This window comes from Pagrus pagrus (assembly GCF_965226575.1).
Source record: "Pagrus pagrus genome assembly, chromosome: 1".
Classification (NCBI taxonomy): Eukaryota; Metazoa; Chordata; class Actinopteri; order Spariformes; family Sparidae; genus Pagrus; species Pagrus pagrus.
The window spans coordinates 5,055,810-5,077,657 of NC_140185.1; the positions used below are offsets into that span (position 1 = coordinate 5,055,810).

At 40.3% G+C, this 21,848-nt stretch overlaps 1 protein-coding gene across 1 annotated transcript in view; it reads left to right on the forward strand.

Moving 5' to 3' along the window:
* Positions 1–1,160: 1,160 nt before the first annotated feature.
* Positions 1,161–21,848, forward strand: part of LOC311262596 (CD81 antigen-like) — a 30,661-nt gene continuing 9,973 nt past the window's right edge. The window contains exons 1-3 of the mRNA XM_084362123.1: positions 1,161–1,481; positions 13,625–13,739; positions 21,396–21,493. Of these exons, the coding sequence (XP_084218249.1) occupies positions 1,416–1,481; positions 13,625–13,739; positions 21,396–21,493 (279 nt within the window). The 5' untranslated portion in view covers positions 1,161–1,415. The remainder of the gene's footprint in view (positions 1,482–13,624; positions 13,740–21,395; positions 21,494–21,848) is intronic.

A 21,848-nucleotide genomic window follows, 5' to 3' on the forward strand; every position in this document is an offset into this window, starting at 1 on the left:
CGTTGTGTTTAATGATGGCCAGGAGGCTTGCGTTGCGGTTCGTGAGACCATTTATTCTGGGCAAACTGGACAGGAACAGAATATGTACTGGTCACATACAGGCTCGACAGGCAGCTCACGTACAGCACACTCGATTGCACCTCTCATTAACTGGCCCAATAACATAATACAATATAATACACAAATACAGAATGTGGATAATGTACCTGGACAGGAACAGAATATGTACTGGTCACATACAGGCTCGACAGGCAGCTCACGTACAGCACACTACAACAGAACCGAAAGCTAATGTTAGCACCGAGGCTAACAAGCTAACTGAAAAATTGCGTTTACACCATTAAATGAACATTCCAGCACCTACAAGTGCCGCGACTCACTCCTAGCTTGCACATTAACATCTTCAATAACCACAGTAGTCTATATTCATACAAGAGAGAATATTGACATAAATACACAATAATTGTATACAGTGCTGCACTTTGCAACTCACCTCGATTGCACCTCTCATTAACTGGCAGCGTTTCTAACATGCACTTGGCATTCATAAACTGCCATTGAAAGAGGGCGCTGTTGAGCCACTAAACTCCCAAAAATACATTTCCAATACAAAGCAAGTGGAATCCCATACATACTGTGTTACATAGGTATCAAACAAAAACGGTGAAATCTCCCCTTTAGCATTTCCACAAATAAAATAAACGTTTCACAAATACAATAGCGGGTGTCAGGCAAAGTTAATGTATTACCTAAAATGTCTAAAATGTTTTAAATCAAGAACTGTCACAAAAAACCGACAATCAGTGTACAAACAGTCGCACTGCACGTTACGTTAATTTCCTCTTAACTTTCCCCTTAAGTGCCGAATGGATGCTGGCGAATTGGAGGCTAACTTCAGCGTTGTCCAAACTTCATGAATGTTTTTGTGACAAAGTAGTGTGTGTTCTCTCATTCATCACAGAGAAATGAGAGCTGTAGAAATCATTGGAACTGAAGACTGACATGATGAACACGTTCTTTATGACTGTGAACTTTCGACCATGACTGCCTCCAATTGCCAAATACAAGTTAGCGTTTATTTGGTTTAGGTTATCTTGGCTGGAGCAGGCTTCCGTACAAATCCGCCTGGATAGTGAGAGAGACATTTTTAACAGAAATCCGTTTCAGAGGCGAGGCCTGTTAGGACATCCGTGTTTTATTTTGAAGACGGCTACAGGAAGTCCAGTGTGTTGCTGGGGCTGGACTATGTCGGGGTGCTGAGATCGTGAGGAAGGGAGGGGGAGTTGGGTGTTGTCTCGGTCTCCAAGCTGAAGTCGGGATTCCCAGTCGACTCGAGGTTTAGCTAGCAACACGCCGCACTCTCTGCCGCCGCCGTCCTCACAACTCTGCCGAATATCTCCGTCTAACGGGTCAACATGGGAGTCGAAGGCTGCACCAAATGCATCAAGTACATGCTCTTCTTCTTCAACTTCATCTTCTGGGTGAGCAGCCTTGTTTTTCACACGTTGTGTTCATGTTAGTACGCAGTGCCTCCCCCTCGCTGCCCACAGCGGGTCGGTTTGTTTAGGCTGCGAGTCCGTTATGAATGAACGGTGCCTGTGAATCAACCACATACACGACACATGTCCCATGTTGAGCTCATTTACCGTTATACCACCGTAATAACCGTGAGGGTGAGGCAGCTGCTCCGCCACCAGGGGTGAATTCAGGGTAACCGCACTGATGGAAAAGGCACGTTTGCTATTAACGTTGATTTACGTAACGGTAACACCCATGGTGACTAGGTGCTGAATAACCCGCGTTTTTATAAATCAAAACAGAGTCGAGTCAGTTCTGGTGGTAAGTCAGCCTGAAAGGAAGCGTGTGTGTCCTCACAGTGACGAGCCCATCGTTAGTTAGTGTGTAGTGACACAATTAAAACACACGGTTCATTAGTTTGAATAAAGTTTGGTCCCTGTCAGAAGCTGAAGACAACACAGGCTAATGATGAAGAGGCTACATTTTTATTGCGAGCCTTAAGCTAATGGAGACTGACTTGCATGGGCTTGGAAAATGGCTTTGTTTGGATTATATCCTCCACCCAGCCTGTGTGTGTGTGTGTGTGTGTGTGTGTGTGTGTGCGTGCGTGCGTGTGTATGTGTGTGGAGGGGGACCCATGGTGGTTTCCATTTGGTGAGTCAAGGCCCAGTGTTGGGTGATGGATCATGGAAACATTTGTGGGTGTTTCGTTTTGCCTCTCCTGTAATAGTCTGTTCTCTGGAAGCTCTTGCACAGTTCTTCATGTACTTGGTACTTTTCTTTCTTGTTTCTTTAAAATTCAGCATTTATAGCCTAAATCAAAAAGTGGGACTCTACATCTTTCTGTAGAGGTGAATATCAACAGACGTTTTTTGGAGCTAGGCGACCCGATTCAGGAGGAGAAAACAAGCTTAAGTCTGAGCTCGGACCAAACAGAGCCCAGTGTTGAAGCAGCGCAGGGGGCTGTGATGGTGGGGGATTGTTGCTGCAACTTTGTTTTTCCAACTGACTCATTTTTTCAGTGTTTTATGTTTTTATTCTTAAAGTACATTATGGTATTTACAACGTGAGAATAATGAATAAAAAGTGCTGTATTAATTTGGTCAGTTAAATGGCACTACCAAACAGTTTTTTTATTATTACCATGGCTGGTAATGTTTTCACTTTGTGAGTCACTGTGTGTGTCATAATGGCAGACTGTGTTGTTGGAGACACCTATTGTAGCAAGAACAACCACAGAAGCAGTTCTGAGTACTTTGGAGCCCGGTGTTTATTTCTGTCTGTCTGTCTGTCTGTCTGTCTGTCAACAACAGTGTTGATGTAGTCAACACTGTTGTCGCAACTTTCCAAGATGCAGTCACCAAACTTAACGTTTGTAAAGGTGAAAAAAAAGAATGGAAAAAAAAGAAAGCTGAGCTCATAGATATGTGGTCCAAGTATGGGTGCCGGAATTAGGCCGTAGAAAGCAGGAGAGGGGCTATTGGGTCCCCACTTTACACCCCTGGCCCACATTTGTTTTGATGCAGGCACAGAACTTTACAGGGGTAAATCAAAAAGACGGCTGACTTTAAAGATGGGTGTGGTCTGACCTGGAACGTCAACATGTTGTAGGGCATTGTAGCTGGTGTGATCCCATCACAAGGTGGTTCGTAGTTACCTCCGCCACAGAGGTTATGTTTTCACCCATGTCCAATGGTTGGTTGGTTGTTTGGCTTACCAGCAGGATTACACAAAAACTACTTAATGGATTTTCACAAAACTTGGATGGAGGATGGGACTCGAATAGACCACATTAACTAAAGGGATGGATCCAGACATGTCTTCTCACTTTCTTCAACATTGCAAGATGTTTTTTCACATTTGTGATAATTTCTCAGGGAATAACGCATGGAGCTTGATGAAAAATCGGGTATTTAGGTGGCTGGTATCCATCCAGGAGTGAGTTCAAAATGGACCTGTCTGTCTCTACTGAGTGCCAGTCTAGTTTCTATTGTCATAGCTGTAACAGACACTGCAGAAAACCTACTACTCTGCACTGCTCGTGCTTGCACAATTAAAATAGGGCCCTGTGATTGTTGATTCGCACAAATGAGCATCCAGTTTATCCCCTCTCACGATGTTGATTAACCGCGCTCAAGTTGCGTGTCTGGAAGACGAGACTGCAACTTGCATCGCGGCTTCTGTCTTGGTTTCAGAATGGTTACACCACTAGGGCTGCAGCACTCCATCTCCTTTACTGCATATCCAAGTGAAATTAAAGTGTGTGAAGATGAAAAATAACTTGGTCGCAGTTGTGAGAGATTGAGTTCATACACACAGTTGGCAAAATGCACAGATTTGCTAAGCTCGGACGCTAATTATCATGAGAGGAAAGCAGTGTACAAAGCATTCATGTAGGCCAGCAGCTTGGCCAATGTCTGTGCCCAGTTAAGGACTGGTGCTTGGATCAAGTAACTGGTGTCATTTAAGGTGTGTCAGAGTTAGTAGGCTTCAGCTGTTAATTTAGTGTGTCAGATATTTAATCAACATTTAGGTTCACATAATTTGGTAGATACCCAATATAAATGGATCTGAATTGGGGCCAAAAAAATGTGTAAAAGACTTCGTTGTTGTAAATAGCTTTTTTGCTCTTTTTACATATTTAAAGATAAGTGCTGGTAACACTCCTGAAAAGTGACTTTAATGTGATTTTTAATGCATTACAGCATCCCTCTGGCTCCTCCTTTCTAACACATATTCCACTTTAGTCCTTTTAGTTTTATCGGCTGCTCTAAAGAGCTCTCTGAAAGGATCTGTCAAAGCAGACAAGTTCAGTCCGTCTTAAGAGACACTTTAACTGTAATGTGCGGTCATAGAGGAGCTGACTGTGGAGGCTGGCTCTTTAAAAAGGGGACCTCCTGTTTCCAGAAATTGCATTGGACACTGGGGGGTTGGGGTTTGGGGGCTCTGTGGTGGTATAGATAGGAGTCTTATGGGAACTGCAGAGAAGACCCAGACCCCCACTCCCCCTCCCCCAGCATGCCCAGCATTCTACAACCTCCTGTACTCTGGGCAACAGGCAGAAATAGACACTGGAGAGAAGCTCACAGAGGAACTTGGGCTGGGCTGAAAGTTTAAATCTCATCTCTATGTTGAACTTCCTCGTCCATCTTGACAGTCATAAAGTTTGAGGTTTAGCCAATGCTGTAATAACCATCTTACAACACATTTAAACTTGCCAAGCTTTATTAGATGGTTATAGGTTTTGCTGAGGAGGAGCTCAACTCTACTACACTGTCAGCCACTTGTAGGTACACTCTCTTTGGTGACAGTGGGTTGTAGTAAACATGATAAGGGTGGCCCATGTGTTTTGACATTTTTCGGGGTTTCTTGGAATGTGTGGGACAAAGGCAGTGGTCGAATAAGCAACAGATGGTGAGATAATGTCTTTGGCATCTGAGGCCAAGAGGGAGACAAGTTGTAGTTATTTTGGAATTGTGGCATGTCCTCTTGTCTCAGTTTTGATGATGTGATTATCCAGTATTTGGTCTGTGCTTTTTTCTTTGCTTTATTATGAATAGGTGACGCGTTGGTCTGTGCTTATTCTTTTATCAAATGGGTCCTTTCCATTTGAATCCTCCTCTGATGGCCCTCTTAGTCTTTGTGTTCAATACAATGTGTCCCAAAAAATAGTTTTGTTTTCATTTTGACATTCCAGTGCCCCCATCATTTTATGTAGCCTAGTTATTGCTTTCGTTCTAAATGTTTCTATGTAATATTCCAATTTTCCTCTAATATTCCAGTCATGATAAGTGAGGCTAAACCACACCCAGTTGAATTATTAGACAGAAATGAAATGATAAATTCTTAAAGGGTTAGGAAAACAATGCTCATGTAATTCACACACAAACACTCAAACGTGTAGATAGTGCATTTATTGGTGACTATTTGTTGCTGTGGATTTGAAGCACTGGTGAAATTTTATGCCAGCAGGATGATGTATGGTCTGTAAAACACTTACCAGTTACATTTTTCATTCATAGAAAGATTTTGCAATTGTTTTTCTAATTTTCTATTTGTGGATGTTGGATAGAAAAAAAAGGAAATTTGATAAATAGAAAAGTGGAGAGGTTTTATTTCTGTCTGTGTTATGGGTTGCCTGAGAGGGGCGGGCTCTAAGCGGCTGACTCACCTTACATCTGATTGGCTGGCAGGAGCCGCTATTCTCACCAATCCAGCGCAACTGAATATGAGACTTGACTCAAACTGTTAACTCACACAATAGCTCCGGTAATGTCTGTTTTTGAATTAACACATCGGCCTCTTCAACCTCTCCCCTGACCTGCTGCTCCTGTCATCAGTGTGTCTCTATGCTTGTTAGGTAGATAATAAGCAAGCCGCCACTGGGCTGCCCTGCCACTGCTCCGCCAACAGGCAGCTTAACAGGCCCAGAGACACTGCAGCTGCGACCTTACTGGGGCAACTACAGTTTACAATCAGCTGCATTAGCTCCACTCCACTGAGACCAGGCAAACTTTTTTAAAATCTGTTTTGAAGTTAAACACTTTATCAAAGCACACAGTTACATATTTTTTTGTTAGGCTAACAACAATGAAAAACACTCAAATAAGATTACACAAATAAATTAGAATACTGCCATACGGTGAGCTGACCTGCCCTTTATTATTAACAATTTCCTCATTGTCTCATTGCACTCATTTTCTCCCTCTGGAGTTAATGGGTTGTGCTTGTGTTTCTCTCACTGTTGGTTTGTAAAACAATCAGCCAGCGGTGGAGCTGATACCATAGATTGTGGGTCGTAGTTGCCCCGCTTATCACACCAACCACTTTGGCCGCTGCATCTGCAGTGTCTCTGGGCTCGTAGGTAGAGCAAACAGGCTGGGTGGCGGAGCAGTGGCACAGCAGCTGGCTGCAGCCAGCCTGTAGTCCGGAGACACTGCAGCAAAGTGCGGACCTGTCTGTGAGCAACACCGAGAGGGGCAGCAGAGGACTGGGACAATGGGGAAAGAGGTCGGTGTATTTACCAGCAAAACTACAGCTCATAAATTACCAGACCTACTGTGTGAGTTAACAGTTTTACAGGCAGAGTAGGGCTGGTCTTACGAGAACTGTGCTAACAATGTCTCACTCCATGCTTAGCTCTACAGTCATATGGCTATGGTGCACCTGTGATTGCGGGCCAGAAACAGGTTGTGGTAAATAAAAGGGGTATCAGCTATGACGGATGTAAACATTGAATGCAGAAGTCAAAGTTGCCAAGACATGCAGCTCCCACCAGCCAATCAGACATGAGTTGAGACGGGTCTTAGAGCCTGCCCCTCTCAGGTAGCCCAAAACACCAATAGAAATAAAACCTTATATAAAAACCCAATTTTCCATTTTTCTATCCAACATTCCACAAATGCAACACAAAACACAAATGCATTCCACAAAAAACGGCTGCAATATTTTAATCATACATTGATCTGGTGAACAAAAATACAATTTTAGAACATTGAATTCAATTTTCCAATTTTCTATTTTTCATTTTGTAAATGGAAAATTGAACTTCTATAATCTTCTATATAAACTTCTATTTATCTATACATTCTATGCTCCATGTGTGTGATGTGTTGGGAACCGCTGGACCTACTAGTGATTGTTTGTCCTCATCGATGGATTTAAAATAGCAGTAAAGTCTTACTGTCATTATTTATGTGTTGTAAACTGGGGGACAAGACCGAACCGAAGGGAAAGTGAAACTTAATGCTCCACAGAGAAATGTCTGCTGTGTTCCCTCTGTAGTATTTATCCATGCTAAATAAAATGCCCTGCTTCTGACCCGTTCTACTCTGCTTATGATCTCCGGTCATGTCTCTGCCACAGTAGGTTAAACATGCCCGTCCTACAGTGATCCTCGCCATCACAGTTGTGTTTGAAACTGGTGCACAAAGCCAAACTGAGTGAATACACATGACGCATTACTTTACACTCCACTGTGGCTTCAGTCGTAGTCTGATTGCCAGCTTCTGTGATTGGCCACTGCAACGTGACGTCTGGCTGCGTTTCTCCAAAAGTTGACTCGTCGTCTCAACTTTTTCACAGCCAAAACAGATACCCTCATTAAAATGAATGGGAAAAACTGCGTTTTCATCGCAACGCTGAATCCAGTGTGAATCCACTCGCCGCACTACGTCATGCTGTGTGTAGTTTTTTCCCTCTTGGCATGCTGACACTGGGGGCGTGCTTGAATCCTTGATTCCACCTTTGATTTCGAAGGTCGAGATTGTGACATCATTTCAATCGATATCCAATTTACATTCGAGATCGTGACACCCCTACCAAGTTATTATCGGCTAATGTGACATGTAGCATGCAAAAACACCAACTCATATGGGCAAGCTGTTGCTTTCAGACAGGCTATAGACAGGCTAACGTTACAACAAAGTGCCTTAGCTGGGCATTTTCATTGGTGGCATTCTTCTCACAATGTAAATACCATAGGACTGTGGTGTGTTTGGAGCTTCTTCCTGGAGCTTCTCCCCTTTCTCTGCCGTGTCTCTGTAGCTGCCGGTGGCACAGAGCCTTGCCAGTGTTGATTGGCTTATACTTGTGTGATTATATCACCAATCTTGTAGGCAGGACATTAGGTGAGAACAGAGAGGTGAATACAGAGAGAGGCAGAGGCTTCAGCAGAGCTAAAGCAGCATCATTTTGAATTAGGGCTGTCAGTCGATTAAAATATTTAATTGGGATTAATCGCATGATTGTACATAGTTAACATTTTTTATATTTTCTAAATGTACCTTAAAGGGATATTTTTCAAGTTTTTAATACTCTTATCAGCATGGGAGTGTAATTGTATGTTTATTATTATTACAACAATCCAAAACGATTACACATGCTGTCCAACTCAAACCCAACAAGCAACAACAGATGGGCATACTGACCTGAATGTAACATTCCTTAGTCATACTAAAACAATGTAGTGTCCAACTTTACACTTTTAAAGGTTAACCAAACAATGTTAATCAGCCTGTAAGCTGTAGCCACCCATTTAGCTATCACTGTTGAAAGTTTGCCTCATGTAGAGTTGTCCAGGCGTCCATTGCAAACTATTCACTGTGGTCTGACTTTGGCGAGGGGAAGGAGGGCTCTCTGCATCAGCTGTGTGCTTGGCCAGCACGTGGTATTTGAGACTCGATGTACTCCGGTAACTCAGTTCACATTGACAGTAAATGCAAATAACATTGGAGCGGGCTGAGGGTCATAATATGCGTGCGGAATTTGTGTTAATGCATTACTATCGCATCCTATTTTAAATTACTTAATTCTTACTGGCTATCACAAAAATGAAAACGCAGATACATATTATCGACCAGGCCGATAATTGGTCAACCACTACTTTTTGGCTACCGTTTTGACTAATACATCGAAGTCCCAGTGATTCTTAAAACTTGGTCTTTCTTAATTCTGTGGCTGATCCTTTCCTAAAGCTGCCAGTCCCTCTGACTTAAACATCCCAGATGCGATAATTATGGCTTGAAGGATGGATTTGTAATCAACAAGTTCATTACTTTCTCATTGAAACCACTGGCTACTGGATTATTGTGAGTCACACCCCTTTGCTTGTCCCTGATGCTGTAGCTAACCTGGAACCAGGACTGTTCCAGAGCTCAGTCACTGGTATCTGTAGCGATGCTGTTCTGTCTCGTCACAGGCGAAAAGTATAAGAATCAGAGATTTCCATGTTGTTCTATTTTGGTTCTCCCTCTATTCGTCATGTATACTAGGTCTGTAAATGAAAGCCTCTCAGAAATCTGTTTCAATCATGCTTAAGCTTTATGCATTGCAGTGACTCATCGCAGTGGTCATTCACGTGGTAAGGAGGTGGGGAGTTCACTTACAGTTAGCAAGTCATTCTGTCGTGCCGTGTGTGTGTGTGTGTGTGTGTGTGTGTGTTGAATTCCAGCACTCATGCCAGTTATGGTGTTGTTCTAGTTGCTAGGCATCAGAAGGCTGAAACTCTGGAATGGACCATGCTAAAGGAGGAGGATAAGGAGGAGTAGGGGTGGCTGAGTCTGTCGGTTAAGATCTATTCACATAAACACTAATGTTATCTACTTCTATTCAGAAATTGTTTTTGGCTATATTCTCTACTTTGGACGTAGTAAAATGTGAGATATATAAAATTCCTGAACCCATGTGGAGCAGAAGGGTTCCATCAGTGGTTTATTTGACTGCTGCCATGTGCTTGTTCCCATGTGTCTGCTTCGGTGCATGTTATTTCATGTTATATTTAGGATTAAATTGTCCCGAGCCAAACAAAGAAGTGCAGGAAGGCTTAAGTCAATGTAAACCACCTTAAAGAACAATACATTTAAGTAATAAGGTTACTCTGTGCACTATGTGCATTGTGCAGGGTTTCCCACAGGAAATTGGTGAGCTGAGGAAGTGAAGGAAAAACTGAACAAAGGTTGAATGCTTCACTCTTTGTCCCCAAATATATATACCTATGTCTCTTTGTTGCAGTGAGATGAGAAGATTAATACCATTCTCATGTTTATAAGGTACAAAATGAGGCTACCTCGAACAGCTGGCTAACTTAGCTTAGCACAAATACTGGAAATGGGGGTAAATAGCTAACATGCCCTCCATTGCTTGAGTCTCATGCATTGACCATGAGACTCACGCAATTAAGCATCTTCACACGGTCACGCACTAATCCTCCTGTTTTACGTGGTGAGAATCATAAATCGCCCCTTTTTATTTTTTTCCCTCTTATATATTTCCTCACTTGCTGCTTGCCGTACTTGGGGCTTTGATTGGCTTACCCAGATATTATTAACCCTAACCAATCACAAGTCCTCATGTCAAATAACCAACCCAATGAAAGGCAACGAGTACCAACATGCCGTCGCATCTCAGGAGGAGAAAACAAACCTAAGCCGACCGGCTGCAAACATTCAAAAAATATTGTGAGCTGGATAATGACGTCTGTCAGCTGAAGCTGAAGGTCAAACTGTAGGTAACCATCTCATTCTGATATGAATTATGTTATTTTTCTAGATTAATCAAATGTGGACAATAACTTAATCTGTAACATAAATGTTAATATCTGCTACTACAGAGAGGAAGAGTATAATCCGACCATTAACACAGTTAACAAATTACCAATAATCCGCTTCAACTGCTGAAGCCTGTATGCAAACTTCAACAACATCAAGGAACACTGAAGTCAATTTACACAACCATGCCACATAACTGTCATATCTGACACTATGATCAACCCTGATAAAGGAAGAAACTTTGAATCAAATGGACATGAATTCAATATAAATAGAAAAAATAAGAGTGGAGGAGGAGTGGTTATGAATGAAGACAAAAACCTGAATTATATAGTGTTTGAAGTGTGGTGGACAACTTATTAGAGAGTATAAGAACTGAAATCTGCATAGAGAAAAACTAAAATATATTAATTAGTTATGTAAAGGGCACCAGGGTCTAGTATTGAATCTTTCAGGGACTGGATAGAGGAAATGTTTTCAAAAATAAGTCAGAAAGTACTTTTCATTTGTGGGGATTTCAATATTGATCTGTTGAATCCAAATAAACAAAAAATGAGTGTCATCAACACAATGTACAGTATGAGCCTATTTCCAAAAATTACCAAACCCAGTCGAATAACAGCCTTTCTATGACATAGAAAACCAAACAATGAGCGGACTAATAATCAACAATATCAGTGGCCATCTACCAGTTTTTACTGTCTATAACATTAAACACAAGAAAGATCACATGGACAAGAAAGCAGAATACAGTGTAATGAGTATGGAGGCATCAATGAACGCACTAAAAGATTTACTGGCACAAAATTGTGAGACATTATATAAGGAGAAGGGATATTGACAATGCATATGAAACATTCGAAAGGAAAATTCAGATCATTTTTGATTCAAATTGTCCCATAAAACAATACTGCAGAAAACATAAATACAGAGATCGTCCATGGATTACCAGGGGTTTACAAAACTCCTGCAAGAAGAAAAATATAATAATATAATATAAGGAGATGTAGGAAGGACTACTACAGTAAAATATTAGATGATAATAAAATAATGTTAAAGGAATATGGAATATATTAAATAGTACTATTAAAAATGGTTCTAAACAAATAAGTTATCCTAGTATTTTATTGTTAATGATTATGAAAATTTTAATATGGACGATATGGTAAAAAGCTTTAATAGATTTTTTGTGAATGTTGGACCAAACTGATCCTCTGGTGACAACTAAAGAAATTAATGATTATTCTATAGAAAGGAATCTCAAATGCGTTTCTGACAGCAGGGGAAGAAAAATAAATTATATATATTGTTAATAAACGTAAGACCAAGACGTCCACTGACTTTAATGAAAAACATATATGACAGTAGTGAAAAGAGTTATTGATGGGATTTAAAAACCACTAACATACATCTGCAGCTCATCATTCCAAACTGGTACATTTCCAAATAAAATGAAAATAGCTAAAGTAAAGGGTCAGTTATTTTTCATTTTAGTAGGTCAAACACACTACACTTTAAAAAAAAAAATCTGTTTCAAAGATGTCAGGGAAGAAGCAGAAAGACCTGCTTTCTACTAATTTCTACTTATGCTGGTACATTATGAGCAATATGTAAAATTTCAGGAAACTGTTCTTTAAGTTGCAAAATAATTGGTCGGGGGAGGGGCTGCCTGACTAATGACATCACAACAGTCTAATCTTCATGTAGACTATGTGTATGAACATCTTTCTAGTCACTAATTTACTGATAATATTTCTTACATGTTCTCTGGTATATCCAGAGTAAAGGCAGAGGGGCAGAGAGCACGCAGAGGCCAAAAGTGCAGGGAGAGTAGCCAAATAATGACATCACAACAGTCTAATCCTAATGTTAATTTAAAATGAGATATTACTCTAAATCTGGCTTCAAGCGGACCAATTTTTTCGCCAGCAGCCGAAGGTCCCGTCCCCCAAAGTATCACTCCAAAATTTTGGTGAACATTGGCAGCCCTGCTCTGGCCAAAGGGAATAAAATTTGCCTACGAGCACATAAAGTTCACTTTTTTACATGTTGCATCTAATTAATTAAACCTTAATTTGCAGTTTATGGGGTGTTATGTTAACAGTCAGGCTAGCTATTCTGCAAACTTTGCTTATGAATAATTGGGTGATAGGTCATCATTTTGTGAAAAGATATTCACTCTTTTGAAGGGTTAGATGGGGATATTTGTGTGCATGAAGTATGGAGCTAGAGTGAGAGCTGATTAGCTCTTAGCATGAGGGCTGGAAACAGCAAGCCTGGCTCAAACCAAAGTTCAAACACAAATTAAAAAATTATTATCAGTTTGCCCATTTATCCAATATAATTATTAATATAATATAATAATAAACTTATTATTATTACATTGGAGAAATGGACAATATTTTTGTGCATTGTCTGAACTGCCTGGTTTCTGTTCAACAAGAGATAGTTAAAGCAGTTAACTCTCCCTGAAACATCAGGTTGTTTTTACATCACTGTTTGTGTACGTACAGAACACTGAAACACATAAGCTGTGTTAATACTGGAGAGTGCCAAGCTAGCTGTGTCCCCCTTGCAGTCTTATGCTAAGCTAAACTAACCACCTCCTTTAACCCCATGTTACTCTCAGAAAGAAGTGCATTTTACAAATTGTCGACACAAAAAGGCACTTGACATCATTTTCTCTTCCTGTGTCTTCCATTTTTTCAGCAAATCTACAATACAGAGTTTTGTCCCTAAAATATCAAGCAACAGCCAGCAGCCAACTAACTTAGCTTAGCACAAAGACAAAACCAGTGATCTCTACAGGTACTGGTAGGCAGATTTTGTTTCCTCTGGCAGAGCCAGGGTAGCTGTTTGCCCAGTTTCTGATCTTTATGCTAAGCTACGTTAGCCTGCTGCTGGGATATACTTGATCTGGTTTACAGCAAGAAAGCGAACAAGCTTATTTCCAAAATGTGGAACAATATGTAATGTAATCAGCACAATGTAGTGAAGTGCAATGTACAGAACAAAATGAAATGTACTGAAGAAACTATGTGTTGTGTTGTGTGTTGCAGCTTACAGGAGGTGTGATCCTGGGTGTGGCCCTGTGGTTGAGACACGACCCCAAGACCAGCAACCTGCTGGAGCTGGAATTTGATGGAGCCCATGCCCCCAGCACCTTCTACATCAGTATGTATCTCGCCTGTTAAGCTAACTGGGGTTAAGGGCCCTATTTAGACGGTCTAAAGTGCAAAGCGCCAGCGCGTTTAAGGCGTGTCCAAGCCCATTCTGCAAGTTAAATGACAGATGATCTGGGTGCAGAGTGCAGCACACGGCACAAAGAGGTGGTATTTAGACTCTGAATTAGTCATGGGTTGTGTTTTGGGCGAACATAAATCAAACCAACCTGAATGTCGTCTCTAATTCCCTTTAAGAGCCAGGTGCACCAGGGCAACATATCTATGTCTAGTGGCACCGGTTAGCTGAGTAAAAGGGATGTGATCCTCGGCTGCTGGACCCTCTGTCCCGATGTTTCCCAATCATCTGTCCCATCAACAACTCTGTTTGACTACATATGACAAAATACACTGATATTAAACTGATGAGGAGGAGGAGCGCTGCTACTGCGTCTATCTGTGTGTGCACGTTTCTCAGTCCGTGGATCAGCTGGCTTAAAAAGTATCATCCTGGCCAATAACAGGTGGGATGAGAGGGTCAAATACGTCCATAATGAGGAAAATATAAATTAAATTATCTACAGCGCTCCTCCAGCAGCAGAAACCATATGTGTATCTCTATGCTACCTGAAAAAATGCAGTGATACATGTAGTTAATGTGTTCTTAAAACAGTATAGCTGTATTGGCATAAGTATAAATATTATAAGTATTGGCATATCACTTTCTTTAATGTTATCAAATACCCGATCACAGTGATGCTTCTTTGATGTGCTGCAGTGGAGTTGAAGTGATATAATGATATAATGGTCCACATTAATTATTAATGACCAGAGTAAGTGGATGTCCTGTAGGCAATGAGGCCCTATTGATTGAGATGAATGTGATATTCATTTTTAATAAGTTAACAAATAGTTATAAATCTCCTTCACCTAAAGAGTTTGATGAGTAGTTAGTTTGAGTACACATCATCAACTATTGTGTTACATAGTATTAACAAAGTATTGTGGCCACTGATGTTACCATCTGTGTTCCACTGAAAGCACGTGTTGTCGTTCTGTTGGTTATTTCCAGTCTCTCACAGACTAATAAGAAAGATTGTCTCATGAGTCGGAACAAAAACCAGTAGTGCCTATTAATCGAAATGAGACCATGTTCCTGCTTTCATAAGCAAGAATATGAGTGAGTTGTGCCACTAACAGACCTCTTGACGTAGGCCTTCCATATGGGTGAATCAGCAAGAACTGTCTGTAAATTATCTGTCAATGCTGTTTAGATGCTGTCAGTCTGTTTAATCCCAGTATACAATTGTGCAATTTAATTGAAACAGCTGATTGTAATGTAAAAATAGCTACATCATATTCATTCAACAACCGCGTTTACATCCGCTGTTTGTCCCATAAACACTGGTAAAAGAAAAATAAACTCAAGTGAGTGTAGTATTTGAACATTTTGTTGTATTTGGTGCTTTCCAAATTTGTCAATTTGTATAAACATGGATAGAAACAGTAAATATTGAAAATAAAGTCAATACAATAGGTCGAGACAATAGTGTTAGAAGAAGCTATTTAAATCTCTGTGCAGCAGGACAGGAAGTGAAACATATTTTCAGAAACCATTTGAAGATGAATTTGCCAACCACAACATTGTTTTGATGACAGCCATTGAATTTAACATGGATTCAGGCCTGGTTGCAAAAAAATTTTATGACACGGCTGTGTCATAAAATGCAATCTACAAAAACACATTTAAATCATACTCAAATAATATGTTAATAAATTATTTGTATCATAATTACGTGTAATCATCAAATCAAATGTAATGATTTTGACAGCACTGCTCTAGAGTAGCATTGTTTCATGCAGTCACACATACAGTACAGGACAGGTGGTACAGAGCTGACCCTCAGTCACCTGGATGTGAGAATATAAAAGTGGTGTGAAGCACACTACAGTGAAGTGGGGCGGTCCGGCCTCACCCAGATCACCAGCAACTTGTGACCAGGACTAACAGAGGACTCACAGCTCATCATATGACTCTGAAAAGGTTGCACTCCCACATGAAGTTAGTCGCTGTCCCCTCTCCAACTTTGCAACCATCATCACTTCAGATTACCAGTCACTTCCTCACGTCTGCGTGAACTATCTGAGTCATCTGCTTTGTGAGGAAGAAGTCTGAAAAGGGAGATGAAAGGGGAGTTGATCGAATGCAGAGTTTGTATGATTACAAAATAAATGGGAGAAAGTCTCCCATCTACATCTGAAACACAGCTACAGAAATGGAGGGGGTGTTTGGATCATTGTTTGTGCCGTCCTCTGAGGAAACATAGCTGCGGTTGTTCAATGAAAAAAGCCTCAGCAGTCAGAGAGGAACTACTCGGGGACTTTCTCAATGATTGCATCCTACCCATTACATAAAGCCTCCCTCTCATTCCCGAGGAGGGGAGAAAAAGCCTTGTCAGTATAGGAAAAAATTCCTCACTGGCCCTCCCTTCTCCTTCCCCATCTCCTCCTCCTCACCGACCCCTCCCGTCTTCCTCCTCCTCTGTGAAAGTTTTCCTCTCCTTCTCTCCACTCGGTTTCTTTCCACTGTTGCTCCCCCCTATTTCCCCATCTGGTTATGGTTAGTGTTCGCAGTCTCACTTACCCTTATTTTTCCTCTGGTTCTCCCCTCCCTCCCTCCCTCCATCCCTCCCTCCATCCCTCCCTCCATCTCTGTCTGCCCTTTTTTCCTCCTCTCCTCTCCTGTCTTCATCCCCTGCTGCCAGGAAATTTTCAATATGGAGTCCTACATCTGCTTCTCCCCTTTCTCTCGCCCCACCCCCTCACAGACACAATTACCCAATGGCCACCCTTGTTTCGCCTTTCTGCAGAATTAGACACACAGTCAGTTTTTCAGTAAATAGTAAGGTTTTTTTATTTTCTATCCCTGGATATCACTGATGTCTGATCTCTAAAGTATACCAACTTAAAACAACCACAGCTGAATAATCACTTCAGAATGTGCTCATGTTTTCTTGTGAAACTTAATGAACTGCACTTTTGAAAAGTCAAATGGTCCTACGTTCTTAATTTCAGATTAAGAACATAGGTCAGTTCAAACTAACAAATTGTTAAATGTTAGTTGGAATTGTTTTGCAGCCTTAGACAGACAACTTCTGGGTTTAACTTTGGCCTACGATACTTGCCTTGATTGTGCAAGTGTGCTGTCCTATGAACAGGACCTTCATTCAACAAATAGAATAATTTAATTTGTTTATTTATATAAGTCACAAGACTGGAGCTTGTGATTGTAAGTTCTGAAATGGTTAGAACTATGGTTACTACAAGTTTAAAGATTATTTGATTTATAACTGACATTGGGTTTATGATGATAAAAAAGATGTCATTTAATTGGATTATGGTTTTTCAGTAGAGCTGCAGTCTGTAGTGATGCACTGGATGGAAATGAAACCAGTTCACTGTCATATGCTGCTCTTCACGTGAACTGGACAATAGCTTCCCAATATTAAATCACAGATTCACATTCCTGGGACTGCTTTTTACAGTGTAAGGTATTGATAGAGAACAAACAAAACACAGATGTGATTATTGATGAGCAAAAATTAAACATTTTGATGGAAGAAGAATACACTAATGCATCTATGGATGGTAGTTGTCTCTAAAGCTGTACTATACAGTTACAGTGTTACACTTGAAGTCAGACAACTGCTGGATTGTGATTTCTGATAACAAAGAACATCAAATACTTTAACTTGTTTATACAAAACTTATGTCCTAATGTTCTGACTAATAAAACTATACATCTATAGATCTAGTTTAGATGTGTTTTTTTTTCAGCTTGTAAGGTGTATATGGCAAAAGTGTTAGCAAACCTGTGCAGTTTCCTATTCAAGTAGACATTAGGGTTAGCATTAGCAACATTAGCATTAATTTTGAGTCATACGACTCAAATATGACAACATATGTTTTTTGTCACCTGACAAATGTTAATCCAGAATTCATTCTCCTGTCATGTTGGTCTTTGTCTTACAGTTTGTTCATTAAAGTAAAGTTGCTCTGTGTATCGTTTACAGTTTAGTCTGCAGTGTTCCAACAAATCCCATCTTTAATGTCTTTCCACTGCATCCATCCCAATCTGAAGTCAGGAATCCTGATGTCCTTACATGGCTGGACTGCAGTATAAAAAATAAACTACCAAAATATAACAGGGAACAGGAAGCAGCAGAAAGGAAGGCTTTTGTATAATACACAATAGACGGATGACTTCACCAAAGTTTCTAAACACATCTGGATAAAATATTTGGAGGTACGATATTCTATTTGCTTCATCGTCTTAGGGAGGTTCCACCTTTACTTAATGTTCTTTCGAGCTGACAGCAGATGAACAAACTCAATAGGCATAAATAATCTCATGGTTGTGCTAATTATAAAAGAGAAATAGGTTTTTCCAAATTGTAATGAATCCTGTTAAACAATGAAATAATAGAACTAAATATGAACAGATTTTAGACTGAATTTGAGTGATATTAATATATTTTTTAATTTATATATCATAAATTCCCTACCATATGTGACCACTTGTAAGACTTTGATTAAGCATATGAAGGTCCATAACAACTGAGAAGGCTCCATCTCCATATGAGGACTGTGAGATGTGGTTTAAAGCTCTGTACAAAAGCATTGTTTCTCAAGACAATGCAAATAAGTGTTGATTTCCTACAAATCACACATTGTTACAATTGTAGCAAAAAGGGACACAAGCACAAGATTTTTTTATTTTTTATTTTTATTTTTTATTTTTTATTTTATTTAAGGGGCGGCAATAGCTCAGTCCGTAGGGACTTGGCTTTGGGACTCAAAGGTGGCCGGTTCAATTGCCCCCTCGGACCTAAAAAAGTATGATGTGGACTAGTAATGGAGAATACTGGTTCACATCCTGGGCATTGCCGAGGTGCCCTTGAGCAAGGCACGGACCCCTAACACTGCTCGTTGGGCGCCGTTGCAAGTGGCAGCCCTTTCACTCATTCTCCTCTGTACACTGTGTGTGGGTGTGCATGTGTGTGTAATGTGAGTGATAAAATAACAAAAAGAATTTCCCCTTGTGGGATGAAAATAGTATAATAAAATTAAAATAAAAGCAAAACCATGAAAGCATATTATACATTGCATATACTGTATACAACAATACACCACTATCAGGTCAACATTTCAGTTTGTCCAACAAATACCTCATATTCATACACCCAGACAATCCCAGACATTGAGAGAACTCTATTGTGAAGTGTGTGGATGACAACACCATCATCGGCTGCATTACAAACAACGATGATAGTTCATAATGTAAGGAAACCAACAATCTTGCACAGTGGTGCACTTTGATTGAAAAAAAAATTACATCATGTGGTCCTTTTATTTGTAGCCTTGAAATTTTAGAGGATTGTGACGCATCTCATGGCAATGCAGCAATGTTGAGAGTCACATAATCCATCAGCTCCTTCTCAGACTATACAAGGAAGATGCAGAAGGCCTGAAGAGTGGAAACAAAAAGCATAATGGAAGAGGATCCATGAGTAAATTAAATCAAGACAAACAGGAAAAGACATTTAAGTAAATGGAATTATTGAGAGCATAATTTCAAATGAGCAAATGCATTAAATAGAAAAGACAGATGGGCGGTGACAAGACAGGGAGAGATTGTGATTGCCTTACAGCATCTGGAGAGGGAGGGGCGATTGTGTCAAACTAGAAAGCCGCAATATAAAAGATGGAGTGAGCACTTGGTCCGTCTCCAAGATATCGATTTATAAATTAGCCTGAGTGTGTGTGTGTGTGTGTGTGTGTGCGTGTGGGTGTATGGGTGTGTGGGAGAGAGAGTGGCTCTGTGGGTAGAAAAGAAGAGGGGGATGGGGGATATGAGCTACGGGACCAGAATCGTTAGCGGTCTAGAATCGAATTATGTCTGAGCTGACAAGCAGGAGTAATGAGACTGGGGCTGAACACAGAGAAGTGCACTGCCAGCTGGTGCCCAGTGGGCTTATTTAGTAGAGAAACTAAGTATCTACCATGTATTGTTCAGGGCTGATACGGATACAGATTGTTAGTAATCAGGGGGACTGATAACAGATATTTGGAACTGATATACATTAGCAGTAGAAATTATATTCATGGTTTTAAAGATTTTGAATAACCAGTTTTGGAATGTAACTAAGTAGAATTTACTTAAGTACCGCTCTTTTACAGATTTGAGATACCTTACTTGAGTATTTTCATTTTCTGCTACTTCATACATTCCTCTACATTTTTTGATTACTTTAGTTAGTAGTTACTTTCCAGATTCACATTATTCAGTGTTGATAGGCTATTACTGGTGAAGTGTAACAAACCAAACAGTCTTGTGGGCGGGACATTGAGTGATTGCTAATATCTGCTAACATTTCTGAACCATTAATCTGTATGTAAGTGCACCATCAAAGAACAGTTCACTTCTCAAATGTGTGTGCACACAGTTAAGACCAGTGTTAGTCAGTGAAATAAATGACCTCACTCAAATCTGCAAGAAATGTGTTTTGTATTTTTTCATGTTAACTGCATCAAATGAAAATTGAACTACTATATGGAAAAACACATTTAACAATCTAAACAAAGGAAAGTCTAGAGTGAGTCATTTGTATTTATGGGACTAAAACTTGCAAAAACAGCAGATTGGTCTTTAAAGGAAAAACCAGAAAGCAGTGTTTTTCTGTGGATTAAGGGCTGTCTTTTTCCCCAGATTTAGAGAGAATACTCATTTGTATGAAAGTTTTTTACTTACTAATTTATATTCAAAGTCAACAGCTGTAGTATAAGCATGCTCCTCCTCCCCAGTCTTATCTTTCCACCCAGCTTTTTCCCGGCCTGGCTCACCCTGCATCAGACCTTTGACCTGACCTTAATAGGACATTTTTTACTTCTTTTTCTAAGCTGTTAGACTATAAAGGCCAGTGCACAGCTGGGATTTACAACCACACACCTCCTGAGGTTAACAGAACTAAGAGCAAGACGCAAAGCAGAGAAATGGCTGTTTCAAAAGCATATTCATGCCTGTCTTTCTTTCCATACTGCACGCCCTCTGTCCTCCAAAAGTCCAATATTAACCTGCAAGTATACAGCATATCACATGAAACACATGGAGGTCTCTGCAGAAACTGTGAGATGAGATGTGCTTTAGGAAAGAGAAAGCAAGTGCAGAAACTGCTCAATATCCTGGATGAAAAATGATGTGTGTGATTTATAAAGCAAGCGCTTTTTACAAGAAAACACAACTTCCTGTGAACATAACTGGAACATTACTCAATTTAATCTACTGGCGTAGAGCAAGATTGTGCCTTCTGCTGGTCGTCATGTGTTATTGCATCCAAACAGGCATTAAAATGGGGTGGAGAATACTCGCAGAACTTCAAAACCACAGTGGTTTGAAAGTCTTTCAGTGGTTTCCATTCTTGTAATAACTGATAACATTAACTTGTCTCTTTGAAGCATCTTTGAAATCATGCGGTCAAGTATGCTGGATATCCATGCAGCACTCCGGTCAGCCCACTTATTTCTACCTGTTAATGTACATGTGTTTCCATGGATATTAATCAGTCTATACTGTCTGTCTGTCTGTCCGTCTGTATGTCTGTCTTTCCAGGTGTCCACATCCTGATTGCTGTCGGCGCAGTGATGATGGTGGTTGGTTTCCTTGGATGCTATGGTGCCATCCAGGAGTCTCAGTGTCTATTGGGAACTGTGAGTCACAGTCACACCAAATGTTCCCTGTGGAGTTTTAGAGAGTTTTAGTATCACCATGGAGATTTGTGGGTGGGTCCATGTTTTGCGCATGAGGAAGCCTGGCTTGCTGGATTTAAAAAATGCCGTATTGCCGATATTCATCTGTGTTTACAGTTGCCAATAGTGCTGAATATGGGTTATGCTCCCCTTACCACTGTATAGCTATGGTAGCATCATAAAACATTTGAAAAGCATCTATTAGATGAAAAAAATTAGTCTATGTCCACAAGTGCAGGTTGAGTCATCACATTTTCTTACTATTGTCCAGGTAACAAACTCTTAAATACCATTACAAATACCTACAAAACAACTT